Here is a 15,535-nt window from a genome sequence, read left to right as displayed (position 1 = left end):
CAAACCGTTCCAGAATTCTGTGATTATTTGGTTTGTTTGCCTCTACACCATCCATGTTTAGCATTGTCCTATCAGCTGTTAAAGTTTTTAAAGAGTTGGAGTTAAGAGCAACTTCACTTTTCAAAAACTACATTCTTGAGTCTTGACTTGCACTTCCAAGCTTTGCTGTCGCGATCAGAACGTCTCAAACGTGTTGTTCTTTTCTCGCAGGTCTGCCCAGGTTCACGAGCCAGCCGGAGCCCACGTCGGTGGCCCGCGGCGGCAGCGCGGTGCTGGGCTGCGAGGTGTCGGCGGAGCTGGCGCCGCTGCTGCGCTGGGAGCGCGACCGGCAGGCGCTGGCCCCGGACCCGCGGCTGCTGCAGCTGCCCGGGGGGGCCCTGCTGCTCACCAACGCCTCGGACGGCGACGCGGGGCTCTACCGCTGCGCCCTCGACACCGGCGGTGCCCCCAAGTACAGCGACGAGGCCGAGCTCAAAGTGCTGCCAGGTACCCGCTGCTCCCGCTCCCTGCTGAGCTGATCCGGGGCTGCGCGGCCTCAGCTCTTCAGGAGTGGAGCTGGAGACGCTCACGGCCTGCCTTCCCATGTTTAATGGGTCAGCTTGTAAGGCGTTTTGGGGAAAACATTTTTAAAAGCCACCAGTAATACACTTCCATTGATACGAAGGGGCAACCAACTGGTTCTTTGAATATAAACATTTGGGGGACTTCTACATTTTTTTTTCCAAGTTGACTCCTATGTTTCAGACCCTGTCGAGGCTTCCCAAAGAAGTTGGTGCTTAGTGTGTCGCTCTTGGCATGCTTAAGCTGAGGTGTTTTTACTTCCCATATTCAGGATGTTCTGGCCATCTAAACATTGGGACCTTAGGGGAAGTCTCCCAGCTCAGGGTCTTTGTCCGCAGGTCCTGAGCTCTTCGCAGTGGTTGGAAACAGGCTGGAGACAATCACAGGTTGCCTTCCCATATTTAATGGTTCAGCTTCTAAGGCATTTTGGGGGAAGACTTCTTCAAAAAAAAAACCCCAGTAATATACTTCCCCTGTGACATGATACAAAGAGGGAATTGACTGTTTCTGTGAGTATAAAAGTTTGTGGATTTCTAAGTTTCTCAGGTTGAATCCCATGTTTCAAACCCTGTGAAAGTTTCACAAAGAAATTGGTGCTTAGTCCATCGCTCTTGGGATGCTTAAGCTGAGGTGCTTTGTCCCAGTATTCTGGAAATTCTGATTGTCTAAGCAGTGGGACCTTTTGGGAAGTCTCCAACCCCCAGAGGGGGTGACATTTTATTTTGGAAGGTTCAGCTTTGCCAGTTTTGCTGAAACGTTGAGATATTTTTGTTAGAAGTCCAGTGCTGATGTAAACTGTTGGCACATTCAGTGTGTTCTGTCCCTAGTGACACCACCAGCTGCTCTAATACAAAGGTTTGAAAAGTGACCATAAATAGGACAGGAATTTGGGTCATGCTTTCCCAAACTAGGGGAACACAGGCTGTTTTTCATATGAGGTTCTTTAATTGTTCCCAGAGCCATCTCTTTGGGATTACTCTCCATGTTGGGATCCTCATTCAGCTGTTATTCTTGAAGAGCTGCTGGAGGGAGTTGCTGAGTTTCCATCTCGGGAAGCTCTCAGGGCTGGACAACGTCGTGGTTGGCCTGACCTGGTGTGGGCACCTTCAGGGGTCCCTTTCAAGGAATAGTTCTGTTTCTTGTGACTATGGCCCTTCTCTACTTAAAATACTAAATTATTCTGTAAAATACCCCAATTTTTACAATTATAGCCCTCTTTTGAACTTGAGGTATCAGAAATGAACCATGCTTAAAGTAGGACTTAAAGTTCTTTAGCCTTTCCAAAGCCTCATCTCTGCTCCAACTAAGGATACAGGGTTTGAAGGAAAGAACTTTTGGAAAAGGTGCTTGATTGAATTCCCGTAGTTTGGATTGCCTTCATGTTTCTGCAGCCCTTCAAATGCTGAGGATTTTGCTGATTTTTTTTTTTTTTTTTTGAAACTGGAGATATCTTGAAAACTTCCATAGTACACTGATCTTTTGAATTCTTTTAGCTCCAGCTGTAGTTTCCTTGCTTTTGTAATGCTTTGCTGAAAGTGATGAAATAGAGCTGTGTTAGGGAATTCAAGTGATGCTGTTTCTTTGCTCCATCATGAATCCAAAAGTATCGATAGTGAAGTTTGGTAAAATCCCTCCCAGCAGACTTTTTTTAGAAAGTGGGATTAAGCTGTTGAAGGGAAAGCTCCCTTAGTCTTGACCAGCCCCGTAATTGATTGTTTGGCCTGAGAAGTATTTGAAAGGAGGATTTGAATTAATCTGTTCTTTATTCAGTTTATTCCCCTTTTAAATGGTTATCTGATGTGTGGCTGACAGTGAACCCACCACTGCTTCCCAGGCTTTGAAACACACCCAGCACACTGCTGCATCCCAGGGATTTGCATCTGCAGACAATGTTCCGCTGCTTAAATCTTCTGCTTTGTCTGATACCAGGCTGCCACTGAGCAGGAAGATGCATTTCTGAGCTCTGCTCTGAGCACAGTGGGCGCTTTCAAACATAGGGCTGCGAGGGAAAAATGTCACTTAATTTTGGGATCCAGTTTCCATTTACCTGTGAGCTGAACTCCCTTCTGGGAGCTTGGAGCTGTCAGAGTTGTGTCTCCAGGGAATCATCCCGGCTCCTCTCTGTGTAAGGATGGCTGCCTGGAGATGTTGTATCCCTGCTTTGCAGCCTGGCTGTCTCCACGTGCTGCTCCAGGTCCCTGTCATTCTGTTATTCCCCATGCACAGCAGGGCAGTTCCTGCCAGGAGTGTGGGCAGAGCTGCAGGGATGGGGCTGGCTGATCCAGGACTGCTCCGAGCTTGGCTGCCTCTGCCTGCACCAACTCCTACAAGGGATTTCCACCTGTTCTGCTTCCCCCAAGTGTCCTCCTCATGTTGTGCCTTGGTGCTCTTGTGTGCTTTGAGCTCAGTGCTGTGAACACTCAGTATTATTTTTAGTGTTTTGAGCTGAACCAAAACAACAACTTCCTGAAATCCATGAGAGTATCACCTCAGGCCCAAGAGAGAGAGAAGCCAAATATGTGTGTGATGAGACACAGGACGTGCTTCATTCAGGGAGCAGGAGTAGAGTAGGTACAGAATACTCTGTCCCCATTTTAGGTGGCCAGAAATAGTTTGAGGCCTTTTCCAGTTGTGGAGCTTTGCTGCTGTAACACCTCCAAACACCCCTCGCAGTTCAGGCAACGCAGGAATCAGTGCAGGGTGAGCAGGGAGGAAATGGTTACAGGGCTGGGAGAGGCTCTGACAGAGGCTGTGGGTGAGGTGGGATGGAATCCTCTGGAGGAAAGGAATTAGAGGTTTCATTTGTGATTTTCCTTTGGCTGGTTGGCTTTTGGTTCAGGGAGTTTTTGGTGGTGTTTAACATGACCATCTTCTGGTTTTGCATCTGGTGCCAGCTGTGTCCTGTGCTGTTTGCAGATGCAGAGGAGCCGCAGAGCCTGGCGCTGCTGAAGCCGCCCTCGTCCCTCACCCGGCTGCCGGGGCAGAGCGCCGTGTTCCCCTGCGTGGCTGAGGGATTTCCACCTCCCCAGATCAGGTGGACAAGGAATGAGGAAGAGCTTCCCACAGATGGGTGAGTAATGGCTGACAGCCCTGTCTTTGTCTGATGGGAGGAATCCAGCTGGAGCCAGGATTTGAGATTAGTGCACACCTTCCTTTGGGTTTCGGAACTGGAGAGCAGAAGTTGATCTCAAATGCTGGAGGGCTTCAAGGTGCAGTGTTGGGATACGGAAGGTAGTTCAGGAGACTTTGGAACAGTTTCAGGGTAGTTTTTTGCAGCCGTTTGAAGCCAAGAAATCTTGTCTGAAGCAGGGAGGTTATTAAGAATAGATTGCTTTTAGATTGGCGCTGGAGTAGAAGCAGCAATTAAGGGAATAAGGACACTGTAGGAAAAGGAGGATGACTGGGGGTATTCTGAGTGTGAAGCCCTGCACTCATTCTTTGTGCAGTGGAAATGTCCACTCCGTGTCAGAATGTCCCGCAGGAATTGAAGAGTAAGTGCTTAAAGCAAAATGACACATTTTCTCATTAAAACAGAATATTAAAACGCTAGGCATGATGGCAAAAAGTCAGTGAGCATTCAGAGATGGACTGAGTGAAAACTTATACATTGTCATTGCTGGTGTAGTCAGTTAGAATAATGTGGTAGAAAATCTATATTAAAAAAGCAGAACAAATCTTATCAAGCCCATTTTTGTCGATGTAATGAACGTACTTCCTAGAACCAGGATTGCAAACAGATATTTGAATGTTTTCCGTGTCCCTCAAAGTCAGCAGTGAGATTAATGGCGAGCCAAGTTAATCGTGGAACAAGGAGTGGTAAATTGTGGTGTGGCTGACACAGAAAGCAGCCAGAACAATGCTCAAGTCTCTGCAGCACCAGGGATATAATATATCTCTTTTTTGGCAACTCTTAAATTAAAAGAATCCAGGGGATGGTAATTTGAACTGTCTTTGATGGGAGGCTGCTGTGGGAAATGACAAACAGCCCCTGAGAGATGGTGCTGTGTCAGTGTGAAGGCACATGATTTAAATTCAGGGGCTTTTATAAATGTAAGAATTCACTCCCCTATGAAAGCTGGTACAAACTCATTAGAGCAGCACAATCAGATGGGATGAAATGGCAGAATAAACGTGCCTGGTAAGATCTGAATTTGTTTTTCTTGCATGTAAAGTGATGTCATGTCACGTCTTTAGGAAGTTTTGCTGCCCCATCCTTCTCTAGGTTGTGGCACATTCAGGGCACAGGGAGGTTAAAGCTCTCCTTTTATTTTCTCGATTTTTGAGACATAAAGCCCAGATTTTCCCACCACTGAATACACTGCTGTTGATTCCCTTTGGAATTCGCTTCCCTCATTCCATGAGGTTACCATGAGAACTTCTTAGGGCTTCACAGGTATTTGCTTTTTCTCATAATTCAGAGTGAGAAATTGTTCTGGAGGGCTGGAGCATAGCATTAGTAAATAAACTTGATCTTCAAATGTACACAATTTGAACCAAGTCTAACCTGATTTTTCAGAATGTTTAGCATTTGTTTTTAGTGTTTTGGCCCATTGTTACAAGAACAGGTTCCAGTTGACTTTTTTCTTCTTGCAACACTTAGCTCTTCTTTTCTTCAACTGAAATGTGTGCTCACTGTAGGCTTGAGTTTTAAGGTGGGTAAAGGTAGAAATTTGATTTTTTTCCCCTCTGTGGGGTAAACTTTTTCCGCTGTTCCTTCAAGGGATCAAACTGAGCCAAAGCTCCCAAGTCTGCTGCTTGTGACTGTGGCTGAACAGGGCAGAGATTCAAAGAGCAGAGAACAGAAGCCTCTTAAACTCCATTTACCCTCCAGCTATTGTGTTATTGGTGTGAATAGAATAACTGGAAAATCTCCAGAAATTAAGATTCTTTGTTGGAGAAAAGCCTGCAGTTAGTGTTGCTAAATAGCTACCTTAGCTTGTTATGCATGGTCTGTTAATGTAATTACAAATTAAATCACATTTAATTTGTATTAAAATCCTCTTTTGATATAAAAGTACGACTTTCTTAGTGTGGCTTTTCTTTATCCCAAGAAAAGACTGATTCTTTTCGTCTGGGCAGGTTTTAGTGTCCCTTCTGCCTGGGAAAAGCTCTGAAATCCCAGGTTTGTTTATGCACACCCCCACGCCAAACATTAACATGCATATTTGTAGGTATAGCCAGATATATTGGGACATTTCTCTGTGTGTGTCTGGGCTTAGGAAGCAAAACTCAGACGGCATGGGCAAGTTATCCTTAATTTTAACCTCTTGTTAAGGGTTTTACACAAAACCTTTTTTTTTTACTTTTGTAATAACTGTTCTAATTAATACAAAGTAGAATGTTTGGCTTTCAAGTTGTATTCTTACGGAGAATATGGATAGGAGCCTGTATTTATAGGAAAACAGATGAACTTTAAGGATAGGGAGTGGTGGGGTTTTGGTATTAAATATTTGTTATAAGATCTGGAGAAAAGGGAAGGCAATTAAATTTGATGGATTATTTGTTGAAGACTGCAATAAGATTTATGTTAATGGATAAATATGAGCCAACTTGAGTGATGGCAGCCTTGGCAGTTGTTCAGACAGCTTGTAATGCCATATATTGTGAAATTAGTTGCTGTGATAAAATATTTTCCGAATTAATGTGAGAGAGAAGAAAGCTTTGGGTGTTGGGTGAGAAACGGAAGTTAACTCAGTGCTCCAAGTTTCCATTGGAACAAGGTTCTTAGAACCCCAAGGAATCCTTCTGAACTTGCTAGCTTTAAGATTTTTAGAGAAATCGGATAGAGAGCTTGCTGACTTCTTGGTTCTCTGTAAACAATGCCGCTAAAGGCTGAGAAGCTTCCCCTCAAATTGGTTCACTGGTCCAGCTTGTAATCTTCATATTTTATAGTTTCCCCAAAACTCCACTGTCTGTAAAGAACCAAAACCACTGCTCTATGTTGAGATGTAGCTCCAATTTAGAGCTCCAAAATCCAAAGGAAGGTTCCAGCCTCGTGTGTGATCCATGGCGGAAGGTGGGTACCTGGTTGGTCTTTGCCGTTGACACATGGACAGACGTCATCCCTGGGCTCAGCACTGGGAATATCCCCCTGCTTTTCCAGCTGGATTGGCTCCGGGCACTCCCAGTCAGTAGCATCTCTGCCAGCAATGTGGAGAATGCTGCAGGAAATGGAAGGAAGCAGAGAAGGCACTGAAGTGTGGAGTTATTGGAATAAATCTTAGGCCCTTTACAGAAAACTTCCTAAAGTAAAATCTCCTCTAGTGTTAACGTTGCTTGGTACAAAAGGTTAGAATGGAAGTGTTAGATTCAGGCTGAGTAGCTCTTTGGGTTTGGAGCCTTTCTTACCTAGTGAATATTTTTTATTTCAGTCTCTAGTCTGGCTGAGGATCCTGCTGTGTGAAGGGTCTGTTCTTCAGCAAGTGCAGGAGTCACTTTGTGCTTTTGACAATTCCTGACTTGGAAAGGGAAGTTCCAGGTGGCTGCCCAGGTAGATTTGTCCCCAGAGCTTGGGACACAGACACAGAGAAATGTCTGGGAGGTGATCTGCTCTGAAAACTTTGCAGTGTGTGGGTCAGTATGTGCTCCAACAGCATCTCTTGTGTGTCTTCATTTATACCGGGACATGTCTGTGGGAGAGGGAACAAATGCAGGTGCCGCAGAAAAAACTGCAGTAGCTGAGCTGGTTCAGCTGAAACTAAACCATTGAAAGGACTCGAGCAGTAACATTTGAATGTCTGTAAAGTCCAGCAAGCTCTGCAGCAGATTTGCACTGTTCAGTTTAGCAAAAATCCATGTAATTGAAGAACTCCTGCAGAAACATGGACGTCCAGTTAATAAATACTTTCCTACAGTGAGGGGATGAGAGCTGAGGGCACTTGTGCCGTGTTCATGTCTGCTCTGCTGGCTGTGCTCACATGGAGTTGTTGATTGTATGATCACATCCGCATCCCTAATGCAAGGTTTTCCCACCAAAGTGTGATATTCCCATTATTACACGCTTCTGTTTGCAGGGTTCTGAGTGATTGGTACACTTGCCCAGCTCAGGAAAGGTTAAGCATAGCAGAGTAATTATGGAGATTTTTCTGGTAGTAGATCCCACAAAATAATCTAATTTACTGTCTAATTTTATCTGCTGTACTTACTGAGACAGCAAATAGATTATAAGATGTTTGGGGAATAGTAATTTAAAAGAGGGAAGAAAGGCCCAAACCTCAGGGTATAAGTGACAGTTTGACTACAGTAAATTAATAAAGGCTCACTATATTTTGTGATAATGAAACACAAAGAGCCTGTGAGCGAGGCATCCAGAGTAGCTCAGTAATTGTATGTTATGGGGTGCAAGTGAGGGCTGTATGGAATGCATATAAAAGGCTGGAATTTGATTTTCCTCTTCCCTGACATCTGAGTGATCAATCTTTGTTGTTTTTAATGACACTTCAAATTATGTTATCGCTTTTATATTAAGCTGATTCTTTGTCTCTAGTGTCTGAAATCCGATTGCTTCACTCTTTTGTGAAAATGCTTCATTGTCCTTACAAAATTAAGATGTTTTGCTTTATTACAAAAGCAGCTTTCCTTTAAGGCCAGGATTTTTCCACGGCTGATTCATACAGAGGGAATCACCAAGGAGTCTGGCAGATTAATTGTTTTCTTCCATTAAACTTCCACTGAATCACCTATTGGGAAATTGAACTCAACTCTAGGTTTTCTGGCGGAAAATAATCAAAGGGAATATAAACATGGCACATATTGAGATGGCTGAACAGGAGAATTGCCATAAATATTCCAATACTACAAGTAGTTTGTGAGATCCCCTAGGACAAACTAAGGTGACAAGGTGGAATAGTTTTTAATAGTTTTAGTAACATCTTCACTGCTGACAGTAACTTTTCCAGAGGCTGGAGTGGGAAAGGAGCATCCTAAGGCACGTGTTGCTTTTAGAGGGTAGCAGTGGATCTCCTGGAAAAGGCATTAATGTCCTCAAGATGTCACGGACATGCTGATGGCCTTTGATCATTCCTTCAGGATGTGACAGTGGCGGTTCTTGGGGCACAGCTCCTTCCCTGCTCCCTGTCCCTGCCAGATCCAGCTCCTTGCTTTCATCCCAGCCCGGGGCACATTCCCTGCTGCAAGAACAAAAAGTCAAAGCAGCTCTTTTACATGATAAAAGGAGGTAGGAAATTTCATGGATGCATGTGTCAAGGTCCAGGCTTATCTTACTGGAGTGTTTTTCTTTAGGCCCGGTTTTAGAGCATGTCTGAAGTGCCATTCCCAGGCAAGCCTGGGACATTTTTCCCAGCATTTGGGAAATTCTTAATATGCTTTTTCAAACTCGTATCTTCACTCAAATTCCCTGCATTTCTTCCAAGCCAGCCTTTCTGCAGTCCTGGTGTTTCTCATGGGAGAACAGTATGGCTTTCTTTACAGAACACCTGGATAGGGACATCTCTTTGGATGCTTTTAGCACTTAATGCCAGTTATGGATTTGTTTGCTCTGCTTTTAAAATGTATTAACCAGGAAATTGATCAGCAGTTACAGTAGGATCATAAATCAATATTTATCTGATAAATAATAGTGAGATGAGGCAAAAGTCTGTGGGCCAACAATTCACCTGTCCAAGCAGGTCAGGATTGGTCCTACTGATGTAATTCTAGGAAAATTTTAGATGGAGAAAGCACCGAGGTTGATTTTTGACAAATAGAGACCAAAAAAAGCCCATTTTGGTAATGTTTGTGCATTGACAGAATTCAGTCTCTTCCTGTCCACAAGCACGGTTTGAGAGTGCCAGGCAGGAAGCCACCGGGTTCCCTCTCCCCCTGACTCTCCTTTTCCATCTGCAAATAAGAATGGCTCTGGGTCAGCATCCAGGCACAACTTGTTGTCCTGGTTTGGGGTTCTTGGCATTTTATTGGAAAAATTTTTTGATATTTTGTGTGGAAACTTGAAGTGTTGAAGGAACTTGGAAAAGTCGTGTACAAATTTCTGTCAGGTAGAGGGCTGGAGGCTGAGGGTGCTGCACTGAGTATGGAGTGCCACCTTTATCTGCCCCATTTAGCAGGAAAAGCAGATAGATTGTAAGGGCTGGGTTAGAAACCCTTCCCTGCCCTTTGCAGGTTTGAGGGGGAGACTCTGTACAGACCCTTTGTCACCTGATGAGTCTGTATGTTGACTTTCTTTTAACCTCCATCTTATTCTGAAGTATTTCATCTCTCAGGGATGGCTTACCTTTTCACAGAAATTCAATTCCTGTACATTGGATAGTGTGCATTGCTGTCCTTGTGTTGTAAAGGCACAGTCTCTCCTGTTTTACTTCCCTCAGCTTTCCAAGCAGTCAGTCACTCCAGCTGGAACTGCAAAATGCCTTTTTTTAAAATTATGTGATTACAATACCTCATTTTTCTTCAGTTCTGGCTGCTCTTGACTAAATACCTTGGATCACATTTAATTAAGAACAAGTGAAGCTGCAGGTGCAGAAAGATGAGCTGCTATTGTGGAATTGATAGGGTTGAACTTAATTTTCGGTGTGGGATGTGATGGTGTAATTATAAACTCCTCCGTGTCCCACACTGGAGTGGTGTCCATGGAGTGACCGTGTCCCTGTGTGTGCAGGTGTGGCCAGGGCTATCCCAGGGATGTGGGACGTGGCTGTGTCCATGGAGTGACAGTGTCCCTGTGTGTGCAGGTGTGGCCAGGGCTATCCCAGGGATGTGGGACGTGGCTGTGTCCATGCAGTGACAGTGTCCCTGTGTGTGCAGGTGTGGCCAGGGCTATCCCAGGGATGTGGGACGTGGCTGTGTCCATGGAGTGACAGTGTCCCTGTGTGTGCAGGTGTGGCCTGGGCTATCCCAGGGATGTGGGATGTGGCTGTGTCCATGCAGTGACAGTGTCCCTGTGTGTGCAGGTGTGGCCAGGGCTATCCCAGGGATGTGGGACGTGGCTGTGTCCATGGAGTGACAGTGTCCCTGTGTGTGCAGGTGTGGCCTGGGCTATCCCAGGGATGTGGGATGTGGCTGTGTCCATGCAGTGACAGTGTCCCTGTGTGTGCAGGTGTGGCCAGGGCTATCCCAGGGATGTGGGACGTGGCTGTGTCCATGGAGTGACAGTGTCCCTGTGTGTGCAGGTGTGGCCAGGGCTATCCCAGGGATGTGGGATGTGGCTGTGTCCATGGAGTGACATGTCCCTGTGTGTGCAGGTGTGGCCAGGGCTATCCCAGGGATGTGGGATGTGGCTGTGTCCATGGAGTGACATGTCCCTGTGTGTGCAGGTGTGGCCAGGACTATCCCAGGGATGTGGGATGTGGCTGAGGCTGTGTCCATGGAGTGACAGTGTCCCTGTGTGTGCAGGTGTGGCCAGGGCTATCCCAGGGATGTGGGACGTGGCTGTGTCCATGCAGTGACAGTGTCCCTGTGTGTGCAGGTGTGGCCAGGGCTATCCCAGGGATGTGGGACGTGGCTGTGTCCATGCAGTGACAGTGTCCCTGTGTGTGCAGGTGTGGCCAGGGCTATCCCAGGGATGTGGGACGTGGCTGTGTCCATGGAGTGACAGTGTCCCTGTGTGTGCAGGTCTGGGCGCTTCCAGCTGCTGCCCGGGGGTGTTCTGGAGATCCGGGACGTGGCCGAGGCCGACGCCGGGACCTTCACCTGCATCGCCGAGAGTGGCAACGACACCCTGGAGGCCCAGGCAGAGCTGGCAGTCCAAGGTGGGTCAGAGATTCTAATTTTCACTTTAAATTTAATTTTTATTTTAATTTGCGCAGAGAACGCTTCTCCAGATGACTAAATACCAAGTTCATTCTGTGATCGGTTCTGTTAAAAAATCCGTTAAAAACCGAGCCCCCCCTCCGGTACCGTTTTATATATTGTTACTCTGATTTATTATCCAAACTGCTTATAATTTCTGAAATAGCCGAATGAGCAATGTGCTTATATAATACAACCTGAGGGTGCTTAAGAGCTGCTCTGTCTGCTCCTATAGTATGAAATGTCTTATACTTGAAGGAGGACCAGGGCCACAGTTGGGCTGATCCCATCTGAAAGTCAACCTTTGGTACTGCAACCTGGTTGTCTTTGGGAAGGATATCTCTAACGCATTTTTCATAATCCTTAAATAAGCTGTTGTTTTCAATGAGCTTTTGAGAAGATAAAAGCAGAGATATTCGGTAATGTGCTGGTTTATTGTGTGTGTAATTTTTTGCTTACTCTTGCAAGCTATTTTTACCAGAAAAAGCACTGAAATATTGATAATGCAGTTTTAAAAGCATCTTACTATATGTTAAAAACTAAATAAAACAGACTGGGTAAGCAAAGAAAATAGACCTTGTAAGGAGTGGAGAAAAAAATTGTGATAAAAGTTTGCCTTCCTTGTCTTTCTTACATTCCATGAGGAAATCCCTCTTTTTCATTGATTGGACCCGAGTAGAAGTTTCCAGTTCTTTCTCTGGAGTTTCATGGCATATGCAGGGTCCTTATAAGAGCTTAACTGACTTGGTTTGCTGTGGACAAAGTTGGTCTAAAAAGTAATTCTGAGAGGAGAAATTTATTCACTGAACATCCATAAGTGAAGGGTTTTCCCTGGACAAAAGGACGGGTTTTCTGACCAAAAGGTAGTGCTCAGTCTCCATCTGGACATGTAGAAAACCCCACGTTTTTCTTACCTTGTATCTTGGCTGAAAGAATAAAGATTTGGTGCTCTGGCTTCAGAAATACCTCTGAGCTTAAGGCTTCAGAACCCTTTACAGTGGCTTCAAACTGCTCACTGTGTGCTGTGTTTAATTCAGTTCCAGCCTCTCTATTTCACAGAATTGGTTTTGTGCTTTATGGGCAGTGACAGCAATTAATAACATTAGTGGTGATATGATGCAATTAAGCAGGTCATAGATAAAGCTGAGAAGAGCCTTAGTGCAGGACATCCAGCCAGGTCACCTGGGGATGAAAGTGAACTGAAGACAATTCTTTTGTTCCTTACCTGAACTATTGTGAAGGATTTCTTCATTTGGTTGTGAAGGTTTAGAATATATTCTGCCAGACCTTCCATGCTGATTTTTTTTTATACACCTGGCACTGGAAAGAAAATCCTTTATGCTTGAATATTAAAAAATATTAAAGATTACACGGAGTGCGTTTCGGATAGTGACATTTCTGATTTTACTTCTTAGTTCTAATCTTAATTCTCCTTTCCTTGAGAGGTCACTGTAGGGAGTAATTGTATTTCTGCATTACTGTAGTTTGGAGCAGGGTTGAATAGCTTGAATAACTGTTACCTGATCCCTGGATCATTTTCTTCCAGACCAAAGAAATTGTCATCTCTACCCACCTAATAACAGCATGGTTTTGCTTAATTTAAGTTATTTCTGCCATTCTTGGAAATTAGTCTTGCAGCGTTTCAGACAAGAAATCCATTTTTTGGGCACTAACTCCCTTCTGTATTTTTCTGCAGCTCTCCTTGAAGCCCTTGTTTTTTCTGACAGGTTTCACTCTGTACTGGGGGTTGTGCTCAGGCAGCTGATCTTTTTCCTTCTAACAGCATTTCCCCCTGGCAGTTTAGACATGGAATTCTGTGCCAAGGGGGGTGATGCCATTGCTTGGCAGTGTTAGGGCACTGAAACTGGAGAGGTGTTTCTGTGGCTACCTCCTGACTGTGATTTCCTGACAGTGCCAGGTATGGGCTGACTGAAATTTGCAGGCAGAAACAACCTGCTTTATCCACTTGTAAGTTTGACTTATGCATGGACTCAAAGGAATGCTCTTAAAAGGTCACTTTGCTCCATGACCAGCTTTTCTGTGTCCTCTGACAAGGATACAAAACCCTGCAAGCAAAGGAGTGTCTCTGGTGTGATGCTGGCCACTGGAATACCCCTTCCATGGCAGTGGGGGTGAAATTCCTGACCATCCCTGGCGGGAGGGTGTCCTCAGGTGTGTCACAGTGCGGCTGTGCTCAGCTGGCAGGAAAATACTTGAGTTTTACTGGAGGTTTTGTGTAAGGTACAAGGGAGGTGGTTGGGGAAAACTTACTCCAACTTAGTTTGGACTGTACAGCCACCAATCCTGGGGGCTCCTGGGGTGTTTCCTGTTACTTTTGGCTTATCCCCGTTTTCAATTTCAGTTTTTCAGTTGGGATAAGTGGTACCTTCAGTGCACTTACACAGATCCTATCGGTGACACTTAAGGATATCATCAGTTTCACATACTGGAAATAGTTGAACCCTTGTGTCATAAATAGAAGGTGCTAGAGGAGCATTCTACTGCTGTTGGGTTTAAAATGTGATTGGGATTTGTTTCCCTACATCACAGAAGGACTGAATCAGGAAAATTACCTTTGACTTAAAGAGTCCAGAAGAATTCTACGCAAATTTCTGTCCTCAGTCTCTTCATCTGCATTGTGTATCTGGGAGGTAGAGTGAAGAAATTTCCTTAACTTTGGAAGGGAATTTTGACTGCTCCATTCCTGAAGTGCTCAAGGCCAGGCTGGATGGGGCTTGGAGGAGCCTGGGCTATTAGGTGTCCCTGCCCTTGGCAGGGGGGAATGCGATGAACCTGTCAGGTCACTGCCAACCCAAACCATTCAGTGATTCTGTGCATCTGCTAGCAGGAGATTTCATGGACCTACTGGTCACACACTGAACCTTGGCCTCGTGCATCTGAGACGTGGTTTCACGTGGAAAAGAACAGGGAATGTCCCAGGGAAAGCCTGTGCCTGAGAGAGTCCCAGCCCCTTGAGCTGGACGTTGCTGAATCCTGTCCGCAGCTGAGGTGGGGCCAGACACTGAATGGATAAAACATGTGTGCACCTTTGTGTGTTGGGGCTCTGAGCACGAACGGGACGGGGCTACTGTCAGATGTTCCTCGAACTTTTATTGGGGCATCAGCCTCCTAACAGGATTTTGGACAATTGAAAGATTGCAACAAGTCACATCTGCCGACAGCAGCTGAAGATTTCTTTGTTAGAGGGCATTTCGAAAGTTTTCCAGCCAATGGCGTATTGCTAAAGCTTACAGACAATTGTTCTAGCCAATCACTAAAAGCACACACACGCCTGCTTCAAACAATTGCTTGTGTGCTTTCTGTTAACAATAAGCAATATTCCATTGTTCAGCTTGAAACTTTCTACTCTCTTGCTAAACATGTTTTTGTGCGGCCTTAAGATCTATCCTAGCCAAACTTAACACTCAGACTATTGTTTCATGTCCTTGCTTGATGTACTCTTGTAACTTCACCTGCTTTCAAACTTTTGCTATTGCAGCTAATTCTAAATTCTTCTGCTCTTTCTCTTTCTGGGGCCTGCTTTCACAGCTCTCTGAAAGTCTTCTTACCTTTAACACTTCCCACACCTTTGTACCCAGAATATCACAGAATGTGGCAAAGGGACATCCTCGATTTTCCTGGTGTCACCGCAGTCCAGGCCAAGCAAGGGCAGGACACTTCCCACGGTGGAGGCAACAGTTTGGTGCCTGAAAAGTCACCTCTTTGTTGGCTGTAGTGACAGTGCTGTCCCCTCGCTGTGGCTGCTGCTACCAGGTTATTTACAGCACCCGTAATGAATTGAGAGCACTGGAAAAATTTGTTTTGCCCTCCCCAGCCATGAAAGAATCTGTAGCATTTCCCTGAGATAAGAGTGGGAAGTGATGACAGCAGAGCTGGGGAAACAGGTAGTTACTGTATTTAATCTGCTCAGCCTGGAAGAGCCAGAGTGGCAGTTAAATATTGGGGAGGTCACAAGTTCATCCTTCATCTGGGCAATATTTCACATTTATGGCTGTGCCCAGCACCCTGGGGGTTTGTGCAGGGGCTGGGACTGAGTGAGGTCACCACAGGGGCTTCCTGTGGCCTGCCTTGGTGCTGGGGTGGGGACCAGCAGCTTTGGGGGCACGTTCTCTCCCTGTTGAAATATTTACCGCAGTTAATAATAAACCAGAAAATCATAAACCAAAGAAAAATTTCCATTTTCATTCTCCTATAAAATAGACATGGCAGG

At 45.3% G+C, this 15,535-nt stretch overlaps 1 protein-coding gene across 7 annotated transcripts in view; it reads left to right on the top strand.

Annotated features, from left to right (window-relative positions):
* The window catches only part of NEO1 (neogenin 1), a 168,742-nt gene that overhangs the window by 68,609 nt on the left and 84,598 nt on the right, over positions 1-15,535 (top strand). For all 7 annotated transcript variants that reach the window (XM_066196692.1, XM_066196691.1, XM_066196689.1 and 4 more), the window contains exons 3-5: positions 211-486; positions 3,478-3,631; positions 11,128-11,264. In XM_066196692.1, the coding sequence (XP_066052789.1) occupies positions 211-486; positions 3,478-3,631; positions 11,128-11,264 (567 nt within the window). The remainder of the gene's footprint in view (positions 1-210; positions 487-3,477; positions 3,632-11,127; positions 11,265-15,535) is intronic.

This window comes from Chamaea fasciata, unplaced genomic scaffold (genome assembly GCF_029207755.1).
Source record: "Chamaea fasciata isolate MVZ Bird 193981 ecotype frontalis unplaced genomic scaffold, bChaFas1.0.hap1 SCAF_14, whole genome shotgun sequence".
Classification (NCBI taxonomy): Eukaryota; Metazoa; Chordata; class Aves; order Passeriformes; family Sylviidae; genus Chamaea; species Chamaea fasciata.
This window is presented reverse-complemented; position numbering and strand designations above follow the sequence as displayed.